At 30.0% G+C, this 27,186-nt stretch overlaps 3 protein-coding genes across 5 annotated transcripts; 2 read left to right on the top strand and 1 right to left on the bottom strand.

The window, feature by feature from the left end:
• The first annotated feature begins 5,261 nt into the window (after positions 1-5,261).
• Positions 5,262-9,279, top strand: LOC8273561 (beta-hexosaminidase 2). 3 transcript variants are annotated; one of them, XR_007217306.1, is made up of 4 exons: positions 5,262-6,499; positions 7,535-8,492; positions 8,916-9,034; positions 9,241-9,279. XR_007217306.1 is itself a non-coding variant. In XM_015726941.3 (3 exons), the coding sequence occupies exons 1-2, from the start codon at positions 5,740-5,742 to the stop codon at positions 8,488-8,490; spliced, it is 1,716 nt and encodes a 571-aa protein (XP_015582427.1). In that variant the 5' UTR covers positions 5,262-5,739; the 3' UTR covers positions 8,491-8,492; positions 9,241-9,279. The 3 variants fall into 3 exon arrangements, 2 of the variants coding, with proteins under 2 accessions (XP_015582427.1, XP_002531707.1); XM_015726941.3 differs by lacking the exon at positions 8,916-9,034; XM_002531661.4 differs by lacking the exons at positions 8,916-9,034; positions 9,241-9,279 and having other exon boundaries at positions 5,263-6,499; positions 7,535-8,633.
• Positions 9,280-11,241: 1,962 nt separating this feature from the next.
• Positions 11,242-11,933, top strand: LOC8273563 (non-specific lipid-transfer protein 8). Its single transcript, XM_002531660.4, has 2 exons — positions 11,242-11,637; positions 11,726-11,933. The coding sequence occupies exons 1-2, from the start codon at positions 11,288-11,290 to the stop codon at positions 11,733-11,735; spliced, it is 360 nt and encodes a 119-aa protein (XP_002531706.2). The 5' UTR covers positions 11,242-11,287; the 3' UTR covers positions 11,736-11,933.
• A 55-nt stretch (positions 11,934-11,988) lies between these two features.
• Positions 11,989-14,655, bottom strand: LOC8273575. The gene is made up of 7 exons (XM_002531659.4): positions 14,262-14,655; positions 14,069-14,155; positions 13,707-13,976; positions 13,323-13,487; positions 13,139-13,192; positions 12,913-13,059; positions 11,989-12,675 (listed from the first exon to the last, which is right to left on the bottom strand). The coding sequence occupies exons 1-7, from the start codon at positions 14,445-14,447 to the stop codon at positions 12,298-12,300; spliced, it is 1,287 nt and encodes a 428-aa protein (XP_002531705.2). The 5' UTR covers positions 14,448-14,655; the 3' UTR covers positions 11,989-12,297.
• Between the last annotated feature and the right edge of the window lie 12,531 nt (positions 14,656-27,186).

Below are 27,186 nucleotides of genomic sequence, written 5' to 3'. Positions count from 1 at the left end.
AGTCCAAGTCACTTGTGAAAGGAAAGGAATTGGGTCCTAGGCCTAAATCGGATAAGAGAATTGGCATGCGGCTTTGATCGAAGGTAATCCAAAATAAAAAGGGCTAATTATTTAAAAAAAAAATTCAATTTTGGACGTTTCAACAATTTTAACTAATATTTACAACTTTTTCTCAAAAATCACTAATGTTTAATTTTTTTTCTAAAATACAGTCCGGCAACCTTTTGTGGTGGTTTTGCCGACTGGTTATTTAATTGAGAAAAAAAAAAGAAATGAGAAATGAGTCCGCAAGTGTTGCTGACTCATCCATTCATCCATCTTGAAGAGCTTGGTTCAAGGCTCCCGCTACTGCCAATCTCCTGCGGCATTCCCTCTGCAACACCAAATGCTACTTTGGAGGAAATAGATAACTGGCGATCATGATGAAAATGAACTTGATGCTTATCTTGTTATTGAGGTGGTGGTGGTGGAGCTGCAGCTGATGCTGGCTGCCAGACTGGAGGTGTTATTTTTAGCTCCTTTATTCCACATTGAAAGCTAAGAAAAGGAAGAAGTGGTCCCGAGTCTATAAATAGTGGGTCTTCTCTCCTTTTCCAAGCGTCAAGAAAAACAATGGCCTTATATTTCTATGGGCTAAATTGCATTTCTCTTCTTTCTCTTTTTATTAATATTTCTTTATAATTCTATTGAATTTAAGAAATATTATTTTGGTAGTGCTCGAGGAAGTAAGCATAATTTTTGCCAAACCTCGTTAAAGTTCTGGTGTTTCTTTTCTTATTGTTTATTTAATAGCTTATTTTTCGGGTAATTACAGGTGATATATTGTACCTAAAATTACCTAAAAATTTATTTCTTAGTTGTAATTTTTTGTATCATTTATTTGATTGCAGTGGAAACTAACTCGATTTCCACAACAATTGGTATCAGAGCCAGGTTGCTAAGTGGTTGCAGTTTAAATTGATCTTCCATATCAAAAAAGAATCTGGGTCCTTCCTCATTATATTTGAAAGCTATTAAATATAGATCGAAGCAGAAATGCTAACGGTGAAAGTACCTCTACACAAACCATAATAGTAGCACCAAATTCGTCAATTTCAGTGAGAAATGTAGTGGCGAATTCCATAACTGTGGTGGAGATATTTGATGGTACCGGTCATTTCAGTAATGTGGCAAGGTAAAGTTCTAGATGTCCTATTCCAACAAGGCCTAGATGTTACCATTGAAGATGAAAAACTAGACTGTATGAAGGAGGAGGAGTGGAAAATAATTAATCGATTGGCATGTGGTACAATTTGATCGTGCTTGTCCAGAGAGCAGAAAAATGCATTTTGTAAAGAAACTTTTGCTAGTAAATTGTAGAAAGCATTGGAGGAAAAGTTTCTGAAAAGTAGCAATCAAAATAAACTCCATATGATATTATTCAGATTCACATATGTTCCTCATACCACAATGAATGATCACATAACAAACTTCAATCAGCTTGTTGCTGACTCGATGAATTTAGATGTGACATTTGAATATGAAGATTTGGCCTTGATATTGTTGAGATTTCTTCCAGAAGAATTTGAATTCCTTGAGACTACTTTACTCCATGGGAAGGCTGAGGTGTCTCTCAGTGAGGTTTGTACTGCGTTATAAATTATGAAGAAAAGATAAAAAGGGTAGCTCCAGTGGTGCAGCAGAAGCTTTGGTAGTGAGAGGCCGTTTAGTAAAAAGAAGTAAAGGGAAGAAGGGAAGATCGAAGTCCAGAGTTGGCAAAGACCAATATGCCTTTTGCCGGAAAAAGGGGCACTGGAAGAAAGACTGTCCGAAGCTGAAAGAAAAGGCCAAAAGGCAAGCTGTTGCATATACAAATGTAGCTGAATGTGATTCTAATCTTTCATTAGTAATGATGCCATCAACCAGCAATTTGGGAGCTTGGATTCTTGATTCAGGCTGTAGCCACCATATGTGTCCCAACCGGGAGTGGTTCTCTGATTTCAAAGAAACAGAGGGTGGAGTTGTCTACACAGCAAATGACAACACTTGCAAAACTGCTGGAATTGGATCAGTTTGGCTGAAGAATCATGATGGATCAATTAGAATTCTGACTGATGTCAGATATGTGTCGAATTTGACAAGAAACCTTATTTCTTTGAGAGTTCTAGCAAGAAAGGGCTTCACTATTGTCATTAAAAATGAAATTTTTAAGGTTATCTCTAGGGCACCTATTGTAATGAAAGGTGTTCAGCTCATTAATCGTTTGTCATCAACTATTATCAACGGTAAAATACCTTTAGAGGTATGGTATGGAAAACCTGCTACAGATTATAATTCCTTACATGTTTTTAGTTCAACTGCATATTATTATGTTAAGGAATCAAAGTTGGATCTGAGGGCAAGAAAAGCAATTTTCATGGGGATATCATTAGGTGTAAAAGGATATCACCTATAGTACCCAGATTCAAAAAAGATGTCACGACCCGATCTGTGGGCCCGTGACTAGCACTAGAAAATGGGTAGGCTTAAGGCCACCAAATCCCATAGTAAGCTTGACAAGACTCTAACTTAATCAAATTAAAATTCGAACTCAATCGGAGTCCGATCGCCACTAAACCGTCGATTTTCAAACGGAGTCCGATAACCACTAAACCAGTGCCATTGGAAAGCTTGAGCTGAGGGGAGTTCGGATATGTCCTCCGATCAGCCAAAGCTCGCCGAAAAAGCTAGAAAACTCAGTTGCTCCTACTCTTTTCACCTCGCCGAATCTTGCAATTCCGACAGCCTCAAGGGGTGGTGATAGTCGGAAAAGAAAGCTCAGAAGTTGCTGATCATTTTGAGCCTAAGAACGCCGCAAATGGTCGCCGGAAACTCCACGATCGATGGCAAGGAAAAATCTATCGTTCAAGCCACTTCAAAGAACGCCCCTAGCCACCACCGCCACACCACAGACGAGCCTCTTACGCTGCCCCACCGATGACCGACGCCTTCCTCATCTTCTTCTTCTTCTTCTTCCCTTCTCTTTCTTTTCTTTTCTTTTCTTTCCTTCTTTATCGACATTTAGTCCCTAGGCTTTTCTTCTTTACCATTTAGTCGCTCAACTTTTTTAATTACTAACAATCTCGCCCTGTAAAATTTCTAATTAATCCATTAAATTTTCTTTAGCTTTTCAATTAAGCCCCTAACTATTTAATTTGGGCCAAATTAGAATTATTGAAAATATATAATTACTTATTTACCCTTGCTTTTAAATGTAAAATTACTCAAATACTCTTACCAACATATTTAATTACAAAAATACCAAACATACAAATTTTTATTAAAATCTCATATTAATAAAATTATGTTTTAAATCCTTATTCCAAGATAAATTTTTAATTTATAGCCGCCGCCGCCACACCACGAACGAGCCTCCATCGTCGCCGCCATTGATGGCCGACGCCCCTTCTTCCTTCTTCTCTTCCGCAGTCCCCTTCTCTTTTCTATTCTTTCTTCTTTCTTTCTTTCTTTTCCTTTATCTTATCAATAATTGGTCCCTGGACTTTTTTTTACCATTTAGTCCCTCAACTTTTTAATTACTAACAATTTCACCCTTTAAAATTTTTGTTTAACCCTCTAACTTTTCTTTAGCTTTTCAATTAAACCCTAACTAATTAATGGGCCAAATGAAAATTATTAAAAATAGAAAATTACTTATTTACCCTTGCTTTAAAATATGTAATTACTAAAATGCCCTTATTGACACATTTAATTACAAAAATACCAACCATACAAATTTTTATTTAAAACCCTAAATTAAAGCAATTATATTTTTAATCTTTATTCTAAAATCAATTATCAATTTAATCCTAACACTTAATTAACTTAAATAATTAATTTGTTAACTATTTTTTAATTAAACTCAACACCATTTGCTAATTAAAATTTATCATTCCTCAATAAATTCTTTTATAAAAATTATTTACTAATTCTTTCATAACCCTCAAATATAGAATTTAATTCATATATTCATATTGGGAGAAGATTAAGTGACCTATATATATATATATATATAATCTATCCCAATTCAATTACTCAAAATAAAGGTAAATTAAATTAAATAAAAATTTAATATTAATTATTACTAATATTATTATTATTAAGAGAAAATTTCGGGTATTATAATTATAAAGTTTGATGCATATTTAAAATTTAATTAATTCTATACTTTTATAAAAAAATTGAATCGTTAATAAAATTTAATGTATATATAAAATTTAATTTTAATATATATCTTACAAAATATTAATATAGTATAAAAATAAATTTAATGTTATAATAAAAGAAAATTTGGAATATTAAAAGATAAAATTAAAATAAAAGTAATAATATTTATGAATAATAATATAAAATAAATAAAATTAATGAAGAAAATAAAATAAAAGCAGAAATAGAAAAATACATACTTCTAGTATTTAGCCCATCACTATACCTGCTATTAGGGCTGAGCACGGATCGATCCAATTCGATTATTTATAAATCACCAGTACCGTACTAAATCTTGGTTCTTTTAAAATCTAAAATATTAATACTGTACCAAACATAAATGACACCATAACGCATTAAATCGATTTTTTTTATTCAATATAATTTGATTCGGTGCTATTTTCAGTTCTAACATTTAGAGAAAATACAACTTTAAATCTTACCTTTACTCAAATATATTAAAAAAAATATGATTGACATCCAAATGAAACTATTATTAAGAATTGGAATTATAGAATTGCATTCTTAAACAACTTGTTTTACAAATTAGTCCACTTGCAATAATAATTTAATATTCAAATATAAACTATTAAAATATATGTTATTGCTAGAATAATAATATTTTGCAGATGGCAAGCATTAAAATAAAAAATTACAAAATTTATATAGCACTCAAATATAAGTCCAATTTTAGGTATGAGAAATGTGGTTGGCTTAAGGTTTTTGAATTGAGAGCTTAAGTGTGAAAAAATAAGCCTATAAATTGAGATTTGAGATTTGAGATTTGAGACATGCAGCTGGCTGTTATAGTAGATGATATTAATGAAAGAAATTAAAGCTTATACATATAGTAAATTAGGAATATAATATACACTATATAACAAATATTATATAAATATATCATATGTGTTTTATGGAATATAAAATATATTGTAATATAGTTAATATTTTATAAATCTTATTTATATTATATACGTAATTATTAATAAATATATATAAAAAATTCAGTCAATGTTTCGGATCAGTACAAAGTGGCTCGATTCTAATACGATTATTGCCAAATAACCAGTATTATATCATAATAGTAAAATATTTTTAAATTAGTTTAATTCGATTATAAAAATTTTTAATTATTTAAATTATGGTATTTTTTGAAGCGATTATTCTGCGGAAATTATGTATTCTCGGTCTACGTGCTATGAGTTAAAAAAAAAAAAGGAAAAAGAAAAATCCTTATCAATATCCGGAATTCTTAATAGTCCCTTCACAAATGCCGTCAAGGCACTACAGAAAGCACCCCTGCCTGACCCCACTGCCACTGCAGGCCACCACACGTCAAAATTGCAAAGCTCCATTTCCATGGCCTACGAAACCAACAAATGGAAAATGACAAACTACAGTTCCTCCACTCAAATAACCTTGACTCTTACATAATCCCCTAACCTCCCCCTCCACCTCCTTCCATCCCCTCCACCAGACCCACAATTCTGTTGCATCCCCCAACCAACAGTAACCATGAGGATCACTACCTTCATCATTACCTGCTGCACCCTACTGACAGCCACAGCAACAGGCATCACTGTGTGGCCAAAGCCAAGAGTTTTCACATGGCAGCATCCACAGTTCGCCACACTTGTCTCTCCAGCCTTCGCAATAACCGCACCTAACCACCCACATCTCTCTCCCGCCATAAACCGTTACCTTCACCAAATCCTCACCGAGCGTTACCCGCCTCTCATAAACCCTTCCATCAACATCTCCAACGCATCCCCACCGTTGCAAATTCTCTCTATTACAGTCTCCAACCTCGCCACTCCACTTCACCACGGTGTCAATGAGTCCTACTCGCTTATCATCCCCGCGAAGGACTCCACTGCCACTATAATTGCTGACACAGTGTGGGGTGCAATGCGAGGACTCGAAACGTTCTCACAGCTTGTATGGGGTAACCCTTCACGTGTCCCTGTTGGGGTTTATGTGTGGGATGCTCCTCTTTTTGGACATAGAGGTCTAATGTTGGATACTTCGAGGAATTACTATCCGGTTTCGGATATAATGAGGACTATTAGTGCTATGAGTGCTAATAAACTTAATATTTTCCATTGGCATATTACTGATTCGCATTCGTTTCCTATGGTGTTCCCTTCTGAGCCTGGACTTGCTGAGAAGGGTTCTTATGGGAATAATATGCGGTACACTCCTGAGGATGTTGCTGATGTTGTCAAGTTTGGTTTGGAACATGGAGTCAGGGTTTTAGCTGAAATTGACTCTCCTGGTTAGTTGTTTTGAACTTTTTTAGTAATTGATTAGCCCAATGAGAAAACAATTATGGATATATGCATAACAGATTAGAAATATTCTGGTATGATTGAGAATTGAGAATTCTTTGAGCCAATTAGAAACTAATCATAGTTATATGCAGAATAAATTAGAAGTATTTTGGTAGGCTCTAGAATTTCGAGACTTCTTTTAATAAAGCTATTTTCAAAATCAAATGATCCTGCAACTTTTAACTCTAGCTCTGGAGGTCAATTTTGTAATTAGGTACTCGATATTGATGTTTGTGGTACTTTTTATTCGCAATTTTTTAGTACAACTTCAGTATGGGGTTCCCTTAATAAACCCAAATAGAGAAATTAATAAAAAAATGGGTATTTGTTAGTGACATTTGAGTTGCAACAGATTCCTAATAATATTTTATTGATTCATCTGTCTTTTCTTGGAATTTTTTATTAGCTCTTAGTCAATGTTTTCTCTTCTAATGTAATTCTGCTTAATGTTATAAAGTTTGTGAAGGATCTTCATCATTATATGATATTGATATATGATCCAACAATTGGTGTTTTCACATTGTTATCTGCATGCTCACTTTGTTCCAGAAGATAACAGTCGTCGGTCATTGCCGTCTGCCGTCTCAAATTTGGCTGACTATGTGTTGGTAATGGCCACAACAGAGTGAACTGTCCTCCTTTGATTATCCACCTTTTCTATTGTTATAAAATTTTACAGCTAAATTTTTAATTGTGAGATACAACTAGAGCATGCTAGCCCCGACATTCAGTTTTTTATAGAACAAGAATCATTCTTTTAATTCTTTGTCTCATTATACGCATCTTTGAATGTGCTTGCCAATATTCTGAAAACTATATCTTAGTGATATAGTATAATGTGAATGACCTCAAATTTTCATGAGAAAGTCTTTTGAGTTATATAGTTTGAGCTCAGACATAAGGTGTTAATTCTTAATTTCTTTATGATGATTATCAGCATGACTAATGGTTTGAGTTTGGAATTGTCTTGAGAAGTGCAGCTCATACAGGATCATGGGCTGGAGCTTACCCAGATCTTGTGACATGTGCAAATATGTTTTGGTGGCCAGCTGGGAGTGAATGGCCTGACAGGCTTGCATCTGAACCAGGAACTGGCCAACTAAATCCACTGAATCCTAAGACCTATGAAGTGCTCAAAAACATAATTGCTGATGCAGTCACCATGTTCCCTGAACCATTTTACCATGCTGGAGGTGATGAGATCATCCCAGGATGTTGGAAAGCTGACCCAGCCATTCAATCCTTCCTATCAGATAATGGAACCCTCAGTCAGCTGTTGGAGACCTTTGTCCGTTCCACCTTCCCTTATATTGTATCACTCAATCGTACAGTTGTGTACTGGGAAGATATTTTGTTGGATGACAATGTCAAGGTGGATGCTGCAATTCTTCCGCCTGAGCATACCATTCTACAAACATGGAATAATGGTCCAAACAATACAAAACTGATTGTTGATGCTGGCTATCGAGCTATTGTTTCATCCTCGGAATTCTATTATTTGGATTGCGGGCATGGTGACTTTCTTGGGAATGATAGCCAATATGATCAGCCACCAACAGCTAATGATACAGGAAATGGCGGGTCCTGGTGTGGATCCTTCAAAACATGGCAAACCATATATAACTATGACATAACATATGGGCTAAGTGAGAAGGAAGCTGAATTGGTACTAGGGGGTGAGGTGGCATTATGGTCAGAGCAAGCTGACCCAGCAGTTTTGGATGTACGTCTTTGGCCGAGAACTTCAGCAATGGCTGAGACTTTGTGGTCAGGGAATAGGGATGAGACAGGTATGAAGAGGTATGCTGAAGCAATGGATCGTTTAAATGAGTGGAGGTACAGAATGGTCAGCAGAGGAATCAGAGCTGAACCTCTTCAACCACTCTGGTGCATTAGGAACCCGGGCATGTGCAATACAGTTCATCCATTGGTTTAATTGTACGTTTATTTAGTTTGTAAACTGCAATTGGGAATAGAACGCTCATTGTTTCTTCTTTTACATAAATTTATGATTTTCGGAATTTGAACTGAAACATTAAGAAGCTTTTTAATAATATAATGATTTAGTTGATTCTGTAATGTGACATAAGCCCAGAAAATGAAAAAAAAAAAAAAGAATCTGGAATGCAGATAATTTATCTCATGGTTTTGTTTTGCAATTTACATGTATTAACAATATATGTTCCTCTTGTCTTATTATTACTATGTTTATTAGTAAATTATAAGGTCCATTTCTGAATTTATTTCTTTCACAGTCTAATGATTTTACCTTTTAGTTATATTCTGATTGATTATGCACTATTGGAGTGTAATAAAAAGATTAAGATCAACCTGCTTTAACAATATATTTTCATAGTGTAGGTCCACTGTTCTTGGTGGATCTTGCTGTTTTATCAAATTCGTGGAAGTCCTGGCACTCTTTTGATCGAATATGCCTGAATTTGCTCTTCTTTTATCATGTGCCTAGAAGTTATTTTCAAGTTATCTCTATTCCTTATCCTCTCTATCTTTTATTTGCTTCTGTGCCATGCCTTCTCTTTTTCTGTTTCTTGTATGAGTTGAACTTGAGCGCTTTAGAGAATTGATAATGCATGAAATTGAAGTATTAACATCTGGTCGATCAGCTCATAAGTTTAGGTACATTAATTTAGGAGTAATGTTGTCATGCAAACCAACTGAAATCCAGGTATGACCAACAAGGAGAAGCTGGAGTATACAGGAGTCAGGAAAAGGATTACAGGAGAAGGATAAAGAAGGCTAGGCCTTGTGTTGTCAGTGGCAGTGTATAAGGAAGTGCTAAAAGATTTGAGAGATCAGGGGAAAGTTATTGTGAGGTTTTTGCAGAAGATAGGGGATAAGGTACAGAAATGGTATCATGGTCCATGTGATAAGGTTGTGGAGGGGAATATTACCCAATTGTTTATTCATTCAACATCCGGATGAGCTTGGGAATGTTATTAAAGGGAACGTTCAACTTCTTTTGACAAGAGGGAGTTGCCCAAACAGGTAAAGTTGAATTGTGATTATTGCACTTGTGTATACCTGATAAATGAGATATTTAATAGATGCTTGAGTTTGAGGTGCAATCAGTTTTATGTGATTCGGTTCCAGGATAAGTCTTGTTTAAGTTTTACGTTCAACAAAAGCTGTTAATATAACCAGTCAATTATTTGATTTGATAGGAGAGCAAAAAACAACTCTGACTCTCTAAATAACAGAAAAATGTGAACTAACAAAATTTATTTTGGTCATTGTTAAAATCTTCAAAACATGAGAATGTATATCCTACCACAGGAAAGTGGTGAAAATCCATTCTATGAGATTTTGACTATGAGTAATTAGATTCACTTGTTCAAATTGCACTGCAGAGAGCATACAGCTATATTATTATTGTAATTTGATGGTGACTGACAGTTAATATTTGAGTGTTTAGTCTCACACGTGCACGTGTCAGTTGTGATTTTTTATCAAACATCAACTTGATGAACTGACCAGAACTAAATTTGAGGGGTAGAGCATTTTATGAAATGTGTTTTCTACTTGCTTCAGCAGAGTATTTGGTTGTATAATGTGCATTCCATTTCCTGTCACTTCGTCCAATGTTTTTCCTCCAGTTGAATGTGCACAATTATTAAAGATTTCAAACATGTTATTGATTGCATATCATGGATAGTAGAAAATCATGTCAACTTAGCAGAATGCATGGTCCTAATGCAATGGTTCCATAATTTCCAAGTTAGTAAATAATGTTTTCTGCGGTCACTTTATTCAGTAAATGCATCACATATTATCTTGTTGCATACTAAGAGTGGAATTGATTTTTGCAGCTATGCAGCATACCTAGAAGATTAATTATATAAAGTGCATGTCATGATCAATATCATGGTGACTTGGTAAGCCCTATTGACTCTCTCAACTAGCAGAAAGTTCCAAATTTCTTTGTATAGCAAAACCAGCAAGCTAAACCATGTGAACCAAAATGCTCATTTCATAGAATGCTATGAAAACTTGTTGTTTTGCAACTATTCAATATGCATTTCTAACAATACAAGGAACCCAGAGGAGGTGCTGGACAACCATGCAAGATATAAAGGCAATAGCCAAAATGCCAGATAGACCATTTGTTTTCTTGTATTGATTATTTTATTGCAAATTATAGCTGGTGGTTGAAGTATCCACTCAAGGGAAAGAAATAGTCCTCTTTACTACTATAAAAATAAGTTTGACAGTCTTCTCTATTCCTCATCAGGTTTACCTATTTGGTGGCAGAGGATGCGTAGTGTAATCAATTATTCTTTTTCTGCAGGTTAGTATTGTAAACATTTATTTTAGTTAGATCGGGATCTGACGGGTTTTGAGCACAAAATTTTACAGTCTTGCAGACTACCAAGGACCAAAAGCTCAGTGTGTAGTGCTATTGTACACATTAATATGGTCGAAATACTGCTCAAGTTAACAAGGATTGGGACAGCTACATTAGCTTAATTGTTTGAGAATTAACATTGCCCCTAATTTATCCAATCACCTAACTTGACTTTACACTCTTCTATAATTAACCTTCCACTCGATTTCTTGCACTCATTAATTATTGAATCACACAATCACTGCATTTATTAAAATTTTCTCAGCTTTCTTATACTTGTGGGCTTCCCTCTAAACTCTCTATAAATCCAAAATCATATACAAGGTCATGCAAGCTCAAGTTAGTCTAATTTCCTTAATTTCCTTTCATCATGAAGTCTGTAAGCCTAGCAGTATCAGCAATGGCTACTGTTATGATGCTTCTTTTACTTACTACTTCAGTTTCAGAGGCTGCTATTTCGTGCAGCGATGTGATCAAAGACTTGAGACCTTGTGTCAATTACTTGGTTAATGGAACTGGGACTCCCCCTGCAGCTTGCTGTGCAGGAGCCTCAGCTCTTGCATCTGCTGCTACAACAACTGCTGATAAAAGGGCTGCTTGTGCCTGCATCAAGACAGCTGCACAACAATTAAATCCAAATGCTCAGTTAGCCCAAGCTCTTCCAGCCAATTGTGGGATCAGCTTGCCCTACACTATTTCACCGAACTTCGATTGTTCCAAGTGCATATACTTTGTCTAGTTGTTTTTCTTTTTGACACTTACAGCAGTTTCCTGCATATTTCATTCTTAACATTTTCTTCTTTTGCAGGGTTAGTTGAAAATTGAAGAAATCCAATGTCTTTGTGTGCAATACATCTTGGGTTTCAAGCCAAGAGTGAGAACAATTCTACTTCATTAGTATATATATACTTTTATGGAAAGCTTATGCTTTTGCTATGTTTGATGTAATATTTAAAGCTCAAGTGTCTACTAGGACACTTCCATTAAATAAAGCTTAATAAAGTTTGCTTGAGTTAGCTTTGTGCCACATCAAATAATTAGATGTCCCATTTTCATTCAATAAGATATGCATGAAGCAAATTCAATAAGATTATGGTAGTAAAGAAGTTCACAAGAGGTGACTGCTGCTCCTCAGCTTAAGAAACACACCATCTCCCTTTCTTCTGACTTGAAAGGGTTAATTTACACTTGCAGAGAAGGAGGAAAAGAAGTTTTACAAGTTGATTACTAGCCTAAATCAAAATAGTAACAACAAATGGGGGACAAATACAGAAGAATAGAAAGTATACTGACATGTGCAAACCTTAACGCCATCTGAAGAGAGGGAGAAACAAGAATCAAAATAGTTACAGTTATGATGATTATGATCACCGTATATGATCATGGGCAGTTGGGGTTTCTTCCAGGACCACCATAGAAAAAGTAATTACCCCAATCACCATCATTGCCAATTTGAACATTATAGCAGTTAGGCTGCTCAGTAAAAGTGTCAGTGTCTTTAGGAACCCTGAGTTTATTGGATCCATCAACAATTTGAATATTCTTGAAGTAACCAGACTTTCCAAACCCTTCTTCAGGAAAATGGCCACTTCCCATTTGAGTAGTGGTGTGTTGCCCATCAAGTTCTGAGTTAACAACCTCTCCTCCCCATTCAATCATTGTAGCACTGTCAGCCAAGTAGGAGAAAAGGGAAGCTGGCCAATATCCTAGCACATAGTTATTTCCAAATTGTATCCACCAGTTACCTTCTTTTGGGTCCTACAACAACATTATTGCCCCAATGTTGTCAAATAAAACATTTATTATTATGTTCATACAATCATAAACAAAACATGTAGACACAGGGAAATGCCAGACACATGTCAGAGATTCTCTTTTCATTTATAATTCAAATGCAGTCACAGTTCACATATGGGATCAATATTTATTTATTTTTTGTGGTTTTATCTTATTGCAATAAAGAAAAAGTGAAAAGGTCAGTTGTTCCTTTTTTACCTTCCAAACAAGTAGGCTGATATCATATTGGGATCTACCATAACCAGAAACAGGGTATATGCTTGCACCCATTGCTATTTGATTATTGATTTGAACAAAGCCTGAGCAAAGGAGATTGTAGCAACCTGTTGTTTGATATGCATCACTCTGTAATGGGAGTTTTGAGAATTAGAAAGGAATTGAAAACAAGTCAAGAAAAGGTTTATATATATATATATGCACTTACTGTCCAATAAGTGAAGAGCCTAGTTCTGTTATCTCCATATAAATCTGGACTGACCTGTTTGTATACAGAGCTTAGAATAGACCAATAGTAAACTTAAAACAAAAAGAATAAGAAAAGAAACAAATGGTATTATCATCTAAAGAAGAGAAAGTTCAGGAGAGAGTTATAATAATGATGAAAAGACCTGCCAGCCAGCTTCAATGCTATTAAGATCTTCTCCAAAGGAGCCACCTAGGATCCAAATTTGAGATAAGCTGAATTCATTTGGTTGTTGTATTTTAGGTTCCCATACATTTATGGTTGCCTTTGCTCCATAATAGTTGTCTCCTTCCACATAAACTATTGCATGCTAAAGCACTCCAAAGAGGAAAAGGACATAGACACACATTTATAGAGCTATCAGAAAAAAGAACCAGAAAAAGACTAAAAAGAGGTTTTATTTTATTTCTATTTTGTTCTTTCAGTTTCCCAAGAACATTTCTTTTTCAACTTTGCTTGGATTTTTTTATTTTTTTGGAAATATAGATGAGGGTTTGCTTCTTTTATCAAGGACTAGAAAGAAAAGCACCTGATGGCCACTTTGGCTAATGAGGTCAGGTTCTGCAGACCTGGGTTTGGGGACAGAAAGATGTTTCTTCTTGCCAAACCTTTGGACAGAACTTGCTCTTAATATATCTTCTTCTTTAGTTCTTCTTACAGGAACAGTTCCTTCTGGGCATCTTCCATTCAAGTGCCATAATTGAGTAATGGGTTCTGAATTTTCATTAGAATTAGAAAAGGCCTTAACCTTGATCTTGTTCTCCCTCAGAAGTCCTTCAGGGTGGAAATTTGGTCTCATCTGTAGCATAAAGAACACACCTCTTTCAAACAATCTACACGTATGTGACTAAAATCTAAGAAGAAAAGGTAAGCTAAAAGCAGAATAAAGACCTGGATTTTGTGGTCTTTGAGTAAAGGGTGATTAAAAGCTGGTTGGTGAGAAATATGGATACAGTCAATTATGTCTCCATCTGGGCTCTGAAAACATGGATTTCACATACACTTGAGTACATCAAGTATTAACTGAAAAAAGAAACAAAGAGTTAGCATAAGGGCCAACAAAGAAAAGAAAATAAAAAAAAACCTTGATGGATTTAACAGGAGGCTTGTTCAAGCGGTTCAAGTGGTTACGAACATCCAGCTTCTGTTGAGACAAGCTGCTTCCATGCTCAGCATGTCCCAATGGCATGTCAAACAGTAGAAAAACCAACAAGAAACAGGATAACATATTCCTGTTTGCTTTCACTTTCACTATCATATGTGTCTTCATATTGAAGTTTCAGACTGACAAGAGAAGAAAAAAAAAAAAAAAAGGGTGTAAGCAGATTTCTGCTAGAGAGAGCCAAAAAGAATCTTCTGTTCAGATTAATTCAACCACGGGGGTGGAGTTGAGTGGTAGTGGGATGATCCTTTAACAGATTTTGCTTGCTTATCCTACGCACCCACCACCACCACCACCAATCAGCCTTTCTTTGTTTTTTTACAATGAGATACAGACAAATAGCCGACTGTCCATAGCAATCCATCCAATCCAACATTAAAAAAGAAAAAAGAAAAAAACATTAAGCAGTGCTCTTTCTCTGATTGTCCTGCTCTCCGTGAGTGTGTGGGGATGGGGTGGGGTGGGGTTGCGTAAAAATGGAAATATTACCATGTACGTGGGATATTATTATTGGATAAATACTTATAAGTACCTGTGATAAGTAATTTCTATCATTAGAATCCGAGGGATTAGCTCGGTTGAAATTCATTAAAAAATTCTTTTTATTTGAGAAAAAATAAAATAGATATGATAAAATTGAAAGAGATGTTTTCGTGTTATAAATTACATAGACAAACTAATATAGAATTATTTAAAAATTTTATCTATTTTATTAAAGTTTAACTTAATTATAACAAATTATAAATAAATTTGATTATGTAGTTCATCTAAGGCACTTAAATTTTGGATTTACAAATCAATTTTATAAATTTTATAGATTTTAACTAAATACATTTTCAATTCTCGCATTCTACATTAAGAAAAAGTTATTACATAGTCATGATTCACTCTGTCATTAAAAACTTATCTAATGAAATGATTACATTTAATTTTATTTTTATATGTTAGTTTTATCTCTAAGATTAACAAGGCAATTGAAAATCAATAATTCTTTTAAATTAGGTTTATTGGTTTTTTTAAAGAATTTATAAGAATCTGTTCTTGGAAATCAGCTTTTGAAAAAAGCTAGAAATTTCAGCTTCTTTCAAAAGTCTTTTTTCTCAATCATAATCAACTTTTCATATTTTATATTTTCAAGTAAAATTTTTCAGGATATGCTTTTTGAAAACTAGCTTTTGAGAAAGTTAAAGAAATCAGTTTCTCTTGGAAGTTGTATTCAGAATTGCTAAAGAAAGTGTAAAAAAAGAAAATGGACTACCTATTTAACCTGTAGTTTTTTTTGTAGACAAAAGAAGAGAGAAAGCTAAAGAAAGAGAAAAAGGAAAAGTTCACATGTCTAATTTATAAGTGAATGAGACAACTTGTAGAAATGTTAATGCATATTCTCAAAATTTTAACAGATATGTCTTAGTCTAAGGAAACTAGAGACCCAGTAATTCCAAGGTCCTAAATGAAGATTTATGCCAAAATTTGAGTTATTTTATAAATAGTAAAAAACTCACAATCTATTTTATTGGGTTGATCAATGTAGCATGATACGTTGATAGTTGACTCTTAAATAGCCGGTAGCTATTAGCTGATAGCTAATAAATTAAATCGTTTAGTAAAATACTATTCATTATTACTGTAAATATATTTAATTACCATTAAGGATATAATTTATTTTTATATATATTTTATTTTAATAATATTATTTTAATAATTTACTTAGTACAAATAGCTTGTAACAATTAAAAATATTATAATTAATTATATTTGACTCAGTTATATTTATTATAAAAGTTAATTTAAGTATAGGAGTTAATATTTAAATACTAACTTTTGAGCATAATTTTAAAATAATAATTATTTATCATGAATTCTAAAGAAAACTAATTATACGATATCAATTTAAAATAAGTTATTATTAATAATTTTTAATAAAAATAATATTTTTTAAATAAATAAAAAATTAAATCAGTCATTAGCTGATAAAAAAATTTCTAAAATAGTTGATTGTGATTAAATCAGTTATTAGTTGCTAATTTTTAAATCTCATCAAACAGGTTTTGTTGTAGCTGTTGGATGAGAAACCAAACATCCTCTTAGAGAATATAATTTTTTACGATTTAAATGTCCTTTCATTTAAATTTAAAATATAAATATAAATAATCAGATTTAAAAACTATAATTATATCTACTTTTGAATAATAATTTATATTTGTCTATTAAATAAAAAGTCAAATAATAAATTATAAATAAAAATAGAACACATAAATTAAGATGCACGAACATAAACATGAATTTAATTTTTATTTCTCATTTTAAAAAAAGAAATTAAAAATATAATAAAAAGATATTTTATATAACCAAATAAACAGGGTCAAATATCACGATTTGAGTTTAAGGACTGAATAGAGATAGCAATTGGACAGATATTTTCACACACTTGACCAGACCGAATTCTAATGGGATAGATTTGAGTAGTTTAAGGGTCCTAATGTTTTAATATATATATTAACTGATAAAATATTAAATAATTTTAAGTTATGAAGTAATAATTAGTATTAATAATATATTTAGTAACTATTAAAATATTTTAACTGAAAGAAAATAAACCTTAATTATCTTATGTATCTAAATTAAACTTGTTTAGTGATGATAATTTGAAAACAAGTTGTTTGAATTTGGAAAACTTTATATAAAATTACATGTTTTTTAATATGGATGGTTTATATTTATATTTAATATTAAGTATTATAAAAGAAATTACAAATGAAAAATAAAAATACCAGCTGAGATATTAAACTTTATAAATAATAAATCTTTTTCTAAATGTATGGATATCTTGTAAAATACCATTCTCTTCAACAGTAGCTTTAATGGAAATAAAGTATTTCAAAATTAAAAAAATAAGTATCATTTATATTCAACCACATCATAAGAAAAACTAAATAATTTAACTATATTATCAATTAGAAAAAATTTACTTTCTAAATTTGAATACAAGATTTTAGTTAGTGATTTTATATCTCAAATATCAAAAAACAAGAAAAATAATTTTTATAATGTGTTTATATTATATTAGTAAATATTGCTTAGGGTCACAACACCCTAATAATGAAGAGCTAGACGACATCAACACTGGTTCATGGTACAAATATTTTTATTAAGTATTGTCATGTCTCAGTTATAGCTGTCAAAAGTTGGGGTAAAATTATACATTGTCATAGCCTTTATGTATTATCATAATCTTGTTGTACTTGTGTTATGATAGTGATGTCTGAGAAGCCAATCACGTTGTATGAACAGTTAGGCTTCTTTGAAATGTATAATGTACAATCTCTGTCACTTATTGGCTAAAGAATATATATCATTTTAAAAAAAAATACTTTTCTTAGTTTCTAATTTATTAAAATTTTTAATTTATAATTATGTAATGCTATTATGAATTAATTATATGTATTAAAAAACCTTTATTAGTAATGTATCTTTTAACTAATTAATATGATTTCTTTTATTAATCTTTTTTACTAAAATCAACACTCATCAAATATTGTAACTTTTAACGGTTTATTCACATAGCACTATTATACAAAGATATAAAACAATAATATAAGACTCTGTATAAGCAAATTAAATATCATTTATTGGCAAAAGAAAAAAACAAAATTAAATATTGTTAAGAAATTATTATAATACACAAACCAACATATTAATATTATTAACTTATAATTATGACAGTAATTATGTTTATTAATAATCTTGACTAGTAATATATTTTTAACTAATTAACACTAATATAAAAGAATCGTATACCATAATGCAGTAGAAGAATTTAAGTTTTAACTTTCACTTTTTAATTTTAATTAATTAATCTCACTTTTTCTATTAAGATAAAGTATTAATAAGTAATATGTATTGTGATATTATATTTAGAAATACAAGGCGATTTCTTTTTACACTTGAATATATTATATAATTTAATTTCTTTTTTTTAATTTATCAAAATCTACTTGGAAATCAGGTTTTGTAGAAAGCTATTGTTTACTTATAGAAAATTATGTCAGTTCTTTAGAATTTTTAAATGAAAACGGAAATAGAACTTTGTGATTATTTATACTATTTTTCTAAAATGAAAAAGAAAATAATTTCCATGTTATTAAGACTATAAACTAAACTTTGAAAATTTTTTGAAAACAAATTTAACATGTTTCTTATGTTTTTCTTTATATAAGAAATCACTTATTTTCAAATGCAAACAATGAATTATTACTTCATTTATTCCACGTTTACCTTTTATATTTAAAATATTATCCAAATAGAAAATAAAAAAATATATATAATAATAAGTAAATATATTTTATAAATTTTACAAATTTTCTATGAAAATAAAAAGTTTCTATTTTCTAAAAAAATTAAAAAATAAAAATGAAAAATTCTCTAGCCTTTAGGTTCTTTTAAAAGTTATTTTTGAATCGCAATCAAAGAACTTAATTAGTTTATTAAATGAAAAAGTCAAATAAAAAATTATAAATTAAAAAATAAAAATTAAGTGGATGTTTAGTTTAGAGGATTTGAACATATGTGGTATTTATTTCTCACTTAACAACTAGATTAAATCAGTTTGGTAAGATTTAAAAATCAACAGTTGATAGCTGTTTTTTTTACTCATAGGAGATTCAACGAACTATGAACTATACAATAAAAATAGTCATTTTTTATAATCATTATAAAAATAAAAACTCACCTAATGTAGAGTAAAGGATTCGAACTCAAAATATTTCACTTCTTGAAGCAAAATCTCTTGGCACTTGAATTGGGTTCAAATGTTATTTTAAAGTTCTTTCTTATTAGTTGACAACTAATTTGACACTTTATTTATTTATTTTAATAACAATATCCTTATTAAAAATTAATAATAAATTATTTTAAATTAATTTTATATAATTTTTTCTAAATTATAATTTATAATAATTATTTTAAACTTATACTTACTAGTTAAATAATTATAATAGTGTTTGAAATAAAAAATGACTAATAGAATTTAAATTTTAATTCTTATTTTTAAGATAATTTTTATTGAAAATAAATATAATTGAGTTAAACCAAAATTGATTATATATTATATGCTATTTTTATTAATTTGTACCATTAAAATAGTATTATAAAATAAAACATGTTTAAATATAAACTATATCCCAATAGTCATTTAACATACTAACAGCAATAACTAATAAATTTTTACCAAACGGTTTAATTTATCAACTATCAGTTATCAACCAACAGCTATCAGCTGCATTGATCAACCAAAACAAAATAGGCTATCAATTGTTCATTCTTAAATCTTACAAAATGAGTTTAATCTAGCTACTAAATGAGAAACAACTATCAACTTTATAAAATTTCTAAACCAAGTGCCTAAGAAAACGAAGGAGAAACTAAACAAGAAAAGATCAAACAAACCAAACTCAATCATTCAATTTAATTATCCAATTTCCCTTCCTTTTTACTCACCCTTACTTGGAAAAAACACAAATGTCTAGAGGCTTTTTCTTAGTTTAGATTGTTTGAAAAATATAATTCTCAATTTAGGGTACATTTTATCAAAATTCTTGATTTGAGACAGTCAAATTGTATAAATAAATAAATAAAGAGTTGGTGTTGTCCACCTAGAAGATTGGCAAACAGGGTTATCCATTAGTCTCTGATAAGCAACCAACCAGGCATATCAATTCAATTACTTCTATCAATACCTGTGAACTTCAATCTTACAGATTAATTCCCTCAACCTTCCCCACACATATCAATTCTTTCTATCTTTCTTCACACCTATCAATTCTTTCTTTCTTTGTTTCGATGAAGTAAAAGAATATTCATATTTTTTTTCTTTACATTAAGAAGATAATAGTTGTAAGTATAATATTTTTATTAATATATATGTTTTTATTTTAGAATTTTTGGTATATATTATTATATAATAATATTTATAATTTGATGGGTATTGTCTAAGTTATATAAGAGATCATCATATGAGGTAAGGACTTTTACCTCTAATTTTTTTAGATTTTTTTTGTGTTATTATTTATTATGTTTATTGTTGTGTATTATTATATAATAATATTTATAATCTTTTTACTTTTTATTGGAGTTTTGTAATTTTTGTATTTTTGGTGGAATTAAATTTTTTTAGACTATGATGATATTCTTTTGATATTTGTAAAAAAAAAAATGTTGCATTATTTTTTAACATAAATGAGAAAAAATATGTATGACTAGGAAATTTTGTAAGTATAATTATATTTATAATTGTGTTCTGATAATTATTTTTGCATTATTTGTTATAATATTATTATTATTTAGATATGAATGAGTAAAATATTTTGTGAGTATGATGAAATGTATAATTTTTGTAATCAAAAATTTAAATATATTCTCTTTTGTAATGCTATTTATATATGAATTAGTAAGAAATTATAAATGAATAAGTATGGTAATATTTATAATTTGTGTACAAATTTTTATTTTTATTTTTTAGTATGTTGTTATATAATGATTTTTAGATATAAATGAGTAAGCAAATTATATAAGTATAATTATATTTATAATTTTGTAATACTATTTTTGTATTATTTTTTATATAATTATATAATGATATTTATAATTTTTATAGGTCTTTATTAGTTCTAAAAAAATTGTTATATAAAATATGAATTTTTATTTAAAAAATATATATATATTCTTAGTATGTTTTTAAATATTATGATATTATATTAATAATTTTATATTTACATTAGATGAGTAGTTTAATTTTTATTTTAAAATTATATAGCAAAAGTTTTGAGGTAAGGCACAACTTCTTTTTCCTCTCTATCCCCACTTCAAGTGGTGGATAGACTTTTTTTTTTTTCTGACCTGTCTGCCTCTTCCATTGTGGACTGCTCTTGTCCGTTGAGAAAAAACCATTTAAAGCGATACGTCATCCGAAACCGATTAAACTGAATTGAATTTATTAGATAATTGAGCCGATGGTTAAGTTTAAGTCTCAATTTTTTTATAATTTTAATTTTTAGTTTGGTTTCAGTTTTTAAATTAAAAAATTATGGATTTCAATTACTCGATCAAAAACATTATATCTTATATATTTATTATATTCATTATAAATATATCTAAAATATCCTTATTTTCTTCCTTCATCAATATCGATGACTAAGAGCTACTTTCTTTGTCTTTAGATTTAAGTTTTCTTCTTATAATAGATATTCATAAGACATATTTGAATCAAATATCCAAATATTTAAAATTCATGTACCTTTTAGAAGAATGTATTTTTAGTTTTGATTGTAAAACTTGTACTGTAACTTTTAATTGTACTTATTTCAGCTACAATTATTGTTTTATACTTAAAACTTTCATGAAAATATTTGGTAAATAATTGGATAGTTAAAAATTATGAAATAAGGTTAACCGGTCCAAATGAATCTGTTAACCGGTTCAATCGGTTCGGTTTCAATTTTAAAAATAAAAAAAAATCGAAGTGAACGGTTCGATCTTAATGTTTAGTTAATGGTTCGGATAACTGAACCATAAGCACCCTTAACTAGGGGTGAAAAAAAAAACTGATCAAACTGAAAACCGGCCCAAAATTGAAAAACCAAACTGATAAATATGTGTAATGTTCATATTTATTATATATTTAGTATTAACTTATATAAATATAATTAATATATTAATTAATAAATTAATTTAGTATTAATTTATATAAACATATTTATATATTAAGTAATAAAAAATTTCACACTAAATAATAAGTCAAATTTTTTTAAAAATGTATTTTAATTATATTATAATTATTATTGTGAATTTATTGACTAATTGAAAAAAAGAAAAAAATATATTAAAATATTAAAAATTCTTTCTAAAAAAATTTACAAAATTTAGGCCTAATAGCTTAAACAATCCAATCCTTTATGAAATTTTGTTATTTTGGCCAAAAGTTTAAAATTTGTCAATTTAGTTATAACTTTGTCAATTGAGTGCAATTTTGGCCCAATTGAGTTATTTGTCAAAACTGAGCAACGTGAATAGTAACATTAGCGTCAATTAGAAAATGAAAAATCTAAATTGATGGATCCTAATGCCACATTATTTATACATATTGCATAATTTTGAATTCTCATCTCCTAAATAGCGTGTATATTGCCATTCACATTGCTTAATTATACTTAATTGGCAAAATCACAGCTTAATTGATAATTTTTTAAAAATTGCCAAAATAGCTAACTTCCACAAAAATGTGAATTTTTTAGGCTATTAGGCCTAAAATTTAATATAGTTAAAAATCGAAAAATTCAAGTAACCATACGGTAAATAATAGTCAACCAATACTAACGATTTAGATTTAGGGGTAATGAATTTAAAAGCCGATATATGGTTAGATTTTAAAAAATGGCCAACAGTTTGGTTAATCGAACCATAATCAATCCCATTATCCGCCAGTTCAACTAGCAGGCGATGTCCATATAACCTGAAAAGTACCATATATTGAGAATTAGTTCCAAAACTACTTTAAAATCGAATTTTTGTTAAAGTTTAGCCTAAAATGATGTTTTTTTTTTTAAAATCTCCTAAAAGCATCCTCAACAATATTTTATATATGCTTCCTTATTAAATTATAAATAGTTAACTCTCGATTTTAATTTATCTCAAAATATGTGAATATTCCAACAATACATTATATTTTTCTCTATAGTTATTTTTTTATTAATAAAGTAAAAAAAAAAAAGAAAAATAAACATTAAAAGAGAATATAACTTTTTTAAAAAAACTAAAAAAGTAAGAAAGAAATAATAAAGAATATTTAAAAGTTATTTTCTCCGTACTTAAATTTAAATAGAGAGAATTTGACTTTTAAATTATTTTACATATAATTTTTTAAAATAAAAAAACAACATGACTTAAAAGAGCTAATTGGAAATGCTCTCACTAGAGCATAAATCCATCGTCTGGCTCCTCTTTATCAATGAAAGTAAGAAGAATTCAACCAACAAGAGTCAGCTCGAGAAAAGCATCATAACGAGCACTAAAGGAAAGCATCCATTTATACATTAAATGACGATTTTATTTATATATTTTTTGGTTCTCTTATAAACTATAAAAGAGCTGTCCACTTTTCAATTATATCTTATTATTTGATATTATTGGTCTGACTTATTATAAATTATTTTCAATAAATTTATCCAAGTCGAGTTTGGTGTATACTTCTACCCACGTGGCATAGAGATGGAATAATGAAAGTAACAATTATTAATTTTATTTTAATTATAAAATTTTAATTTATTTTATTTTAATCACTCAACTCTAAATATATCTTAATTTAATTATTTTATAAATAAAAAATTAATAAATAGATAGAATTGTTAAAGAAAAAATTATTAAAAAAGAGAAATATAACATAACAAATTCTTAATAAAAGAAGTAATTAAATCATAACTAAAATTAAAATGAAATTTATGATCAAAATAAGATTAAATAAAAAATTGATATCATTATCTGGTATGAGAAGTCATTTTTCTCTTTTAAGCCTATCCAACCCTCACTAAGCTGTGTACTGCTGTTGACATTAGCACTCCTATCTAGCATGTGAGTTAGATAAACACATATTAAAAGGTCAAAACGACATTGTTTTTGTTTTAAAAAAACACACGATGGTTGTCCTTTTCTCTCTACCACTATCATTATCATTTTATCTGCTGCTACTGTTACCATTATTCTTTTTAACCACCATCATCATAATATCAAAATAGAACTATTGAAAAGTATCATAGTTTCAATCAATTTGACATGGTGATCATAGTAGGAAAAGAAATATGGTTATGGCTGTAGATGCTTTTTTCTCCTTTTTTTTTTTTCAAAAGATTAAGAGGTTTAGAAGAAAATAATAGTGGCAAAGGACAAAAGGGTATGTGATTGTTGTATGGTGCAGTTAAGAAAATGACCTAATAATCTTTCAACTTTTTCACATAAAAAAAAAATGTTAAAGAATGTAAAAAATTGTCTGTGTTTTCTTTTGTATCTTTTAACTTACATAGGAGTTGGGTTTTTCTTAACCAATAAATAGAAGTTAAGGTTCCTTTTTAATCATTACTAGAGTACATTCTATATTCAAATTGATTATTATGTAGAATGATAATGAATTTAGCTTTTTATGCATAAAGGGTGGAGATCTTTATGGATTAGTTTGAAATAAAAGAAAAGAACTATATGAGTTTGAATTGTTTGGATATAATTTTTAATAATAAAGATATAAATAAGTTGTGTTTTCTATAAATTATTCAATATTTAACTTGATAAAAGCTGGTTCGAGTTTATTTATAAATAAGTTAAGCTTGAGCTTAATTTACGAGTTCAATTAGTAAATGAGTCGAGCTCAAATTTACTAGTATTTTCGCCAGCGAATTCGTGAATTTTATAAAAGTAAATCAATAGGTTCATATACTTGATTAAATAGAAAAATATTCAAATATTGAAATAGAAAAAATTAAAACATTAAATTTGTAATTATTTAAATTTTTTATAAATTATTTACTCACGTATTGTATAGCTGTAGTAACTATTTTAATTACAAATAATAATGTAAATTGAGTTTGTAGATAAGATTTAATAATTGTTCATATCTTATAATTATTTATAATATTTTAAAAAGAAAAATAAAATAGATATTTTTAAATGTCTTCTTAAACTTTACAATATTGTAAGATTTTATTGATTTCAAAAATGAATTTTATCGGAGAATAATATAGAAAGTTATTTAAAAATATTTATCAATTGGTTTTAGTATTATATGAGTTAATACTATAAATATAGTTGACATTACTATTCTTTAGGATTGAAAATTATTATATAAACTAGAAAAATAACTTATTAGTTATAAAAATTTTAAAAAATTTATTCTTTAGAACTAGAATTTTTGAAATTAAAAAATTAATCTGTTAGTAAATATAATATAAAATAATTAAAAAGCTATATTTCAGAATTACTGTTATTACTTAATTAGAAAAATAATTTATTAATTAATGAATTAATTAAAAAAATAAAATTACATATAAATTTAAATTTTATATATAAAAAATAAGTACGCATGTCGAAACAAAATTCTATGTGTTAAAATATAGTTCGCAAAATATTTTTATATTTTTGTATTCAATATATAAATATGGAATTATTTCATTCCTACAAGATTTCTTTTTAAATATTTCATACTATAAAAATTCTCACCATTATAATTTTTTTAATATTTTATATTTTTTTATAGAATAACTTTTTATCCAGATATTTTAAAAATATCACTAATGTGTAAATTTGACAATATAAAAATATTTTTTAATATTAAAAGCATTAGGTCAGCTCATTAACTTCCAAAAGTCTTCTTTGTCTTTCAGTCCAAATACTAATACACACTGGTTACACCTTAAATCAAGTCTATTTTAGGAATTAACGAGGTCATGTGTCATGAGAGCTATCTGGGTATTCCTTCCTATGTAGGTCGGAATAAGAAGTGTTAATTTGTTTGCATCAGGGACCGCATTGCTAAAAGGTTATCCACTTGGGACTCCAAACTTCTTTCTGTGGGAGGTACTTTTGAAGTCTTTTATTCAGGCTCTACCAACCTATCTTATGTCCATTTTTAAGATTCATGCCAGTATATGTTAAGAAATGGAGCACTTGTGTAGCAATTTTCTGTGGGGAACCAAAAATGGAAAGACTACATTGGAAGAAATTAAGAGGGTTTGTTCAACATCCATTAAACTCAAAGACATGGACTTAAAGCCCATATAGCAAACTTGGCACTTTGGCCTACAAAGACTAGAAAAATGCATATTGGTCCCTGCACCATTCGCATGTCTTCAGATACATCCATCTTCTTTCCCAGAAACCACATATACATGGGAGAGCAACAAACACCAACCCTGGCCTCTAGTTGCACCCAATCTCCAAAGAACTCCCAGACTTGGAACCCATATACTAAAAGAGCAAGGTTCAAGACATTTACGCACTCCAACCAGAAGCAAATAAGATCGGTAGAGCAAGCTCGACGGCCATCGTTAGCCCAACCACCAGCCTACTTCTGGGAAAGGAGGGACAAAACCTATAAAAATGTCAATCTAAAAGGATTCAACTTCCTTCATAACCATAGCACCTCCAGCAGCTTCCAATCTCCCACACCCACATCCGCCTGGCGACGGACACCAAAGGACGCCGATGAGCATAAGAGGCGGACCTCGCCGCACAAGAAGTACTGACAATCGCTAGAAAGATAGAACCATGGATCATCAAAACACAAAAACACCAGCAAACGACCCATCTAGGGGCAACAGAAAGGAAACAGCAAAAAACAAAAGCAAGAAAACAAGAGAAGCTAAAGGAAAATGAGGCCATGACGACCACTGGCGAGGGTGCCAGCGGAAGTCTCCACCAGCAGCTGCCCTAAAAGAAACCCTAGGAAAAAACCAGACGAAGGGAGAGAGAGAGAGATCCTATCCTATGTTTGCCAAATCCCCCAAATTTGGGGACTTCAATCATACACTTTTTGCTAAATAGTGCTGACGACTTCTTAAAAATCTTGAATCTTGCTGGGATGTGTTTTATTTGCTCGTTATGTCAAATATGGAGACTTTTTGCATGCTCGAGTGTGGCCTCGTTGTTCCTATGCTTAGAGGAGTCTTATTTAGGGCTTTAAACTTTTGAAGAAAGGCATTAGATGATGGACTATTCGAGATGGTAAGAGCACTAAGGTTCTTCATGATTATTGGGTTCCTTAGGACCCTGACTGTTTAGTGCCTAATGATATTGGAGTTCTTCATAACAA

The sequence above is a fragment of the Ricinus communis genome, chromosome 9 (assembly GCF_019578655.1).
Source record: "Ricinus communis isolate WT05 ecotype wild-type chromosome 9, ASM1957865v1, whole genome shotgun sequence".
NCBI classification, from domain to species: Eukaryota; Viridiplantae; Streptophyta; class Magnoliopsida; order Malpighiales; family Euphorbiaceae; genus Ricinus; species Ricinus communis.
The sequence above is the reverse complement of the archived record's forward strand: the minus strand, read 5'-3'. Positions and strand labels throughout refer to the sequence as shown.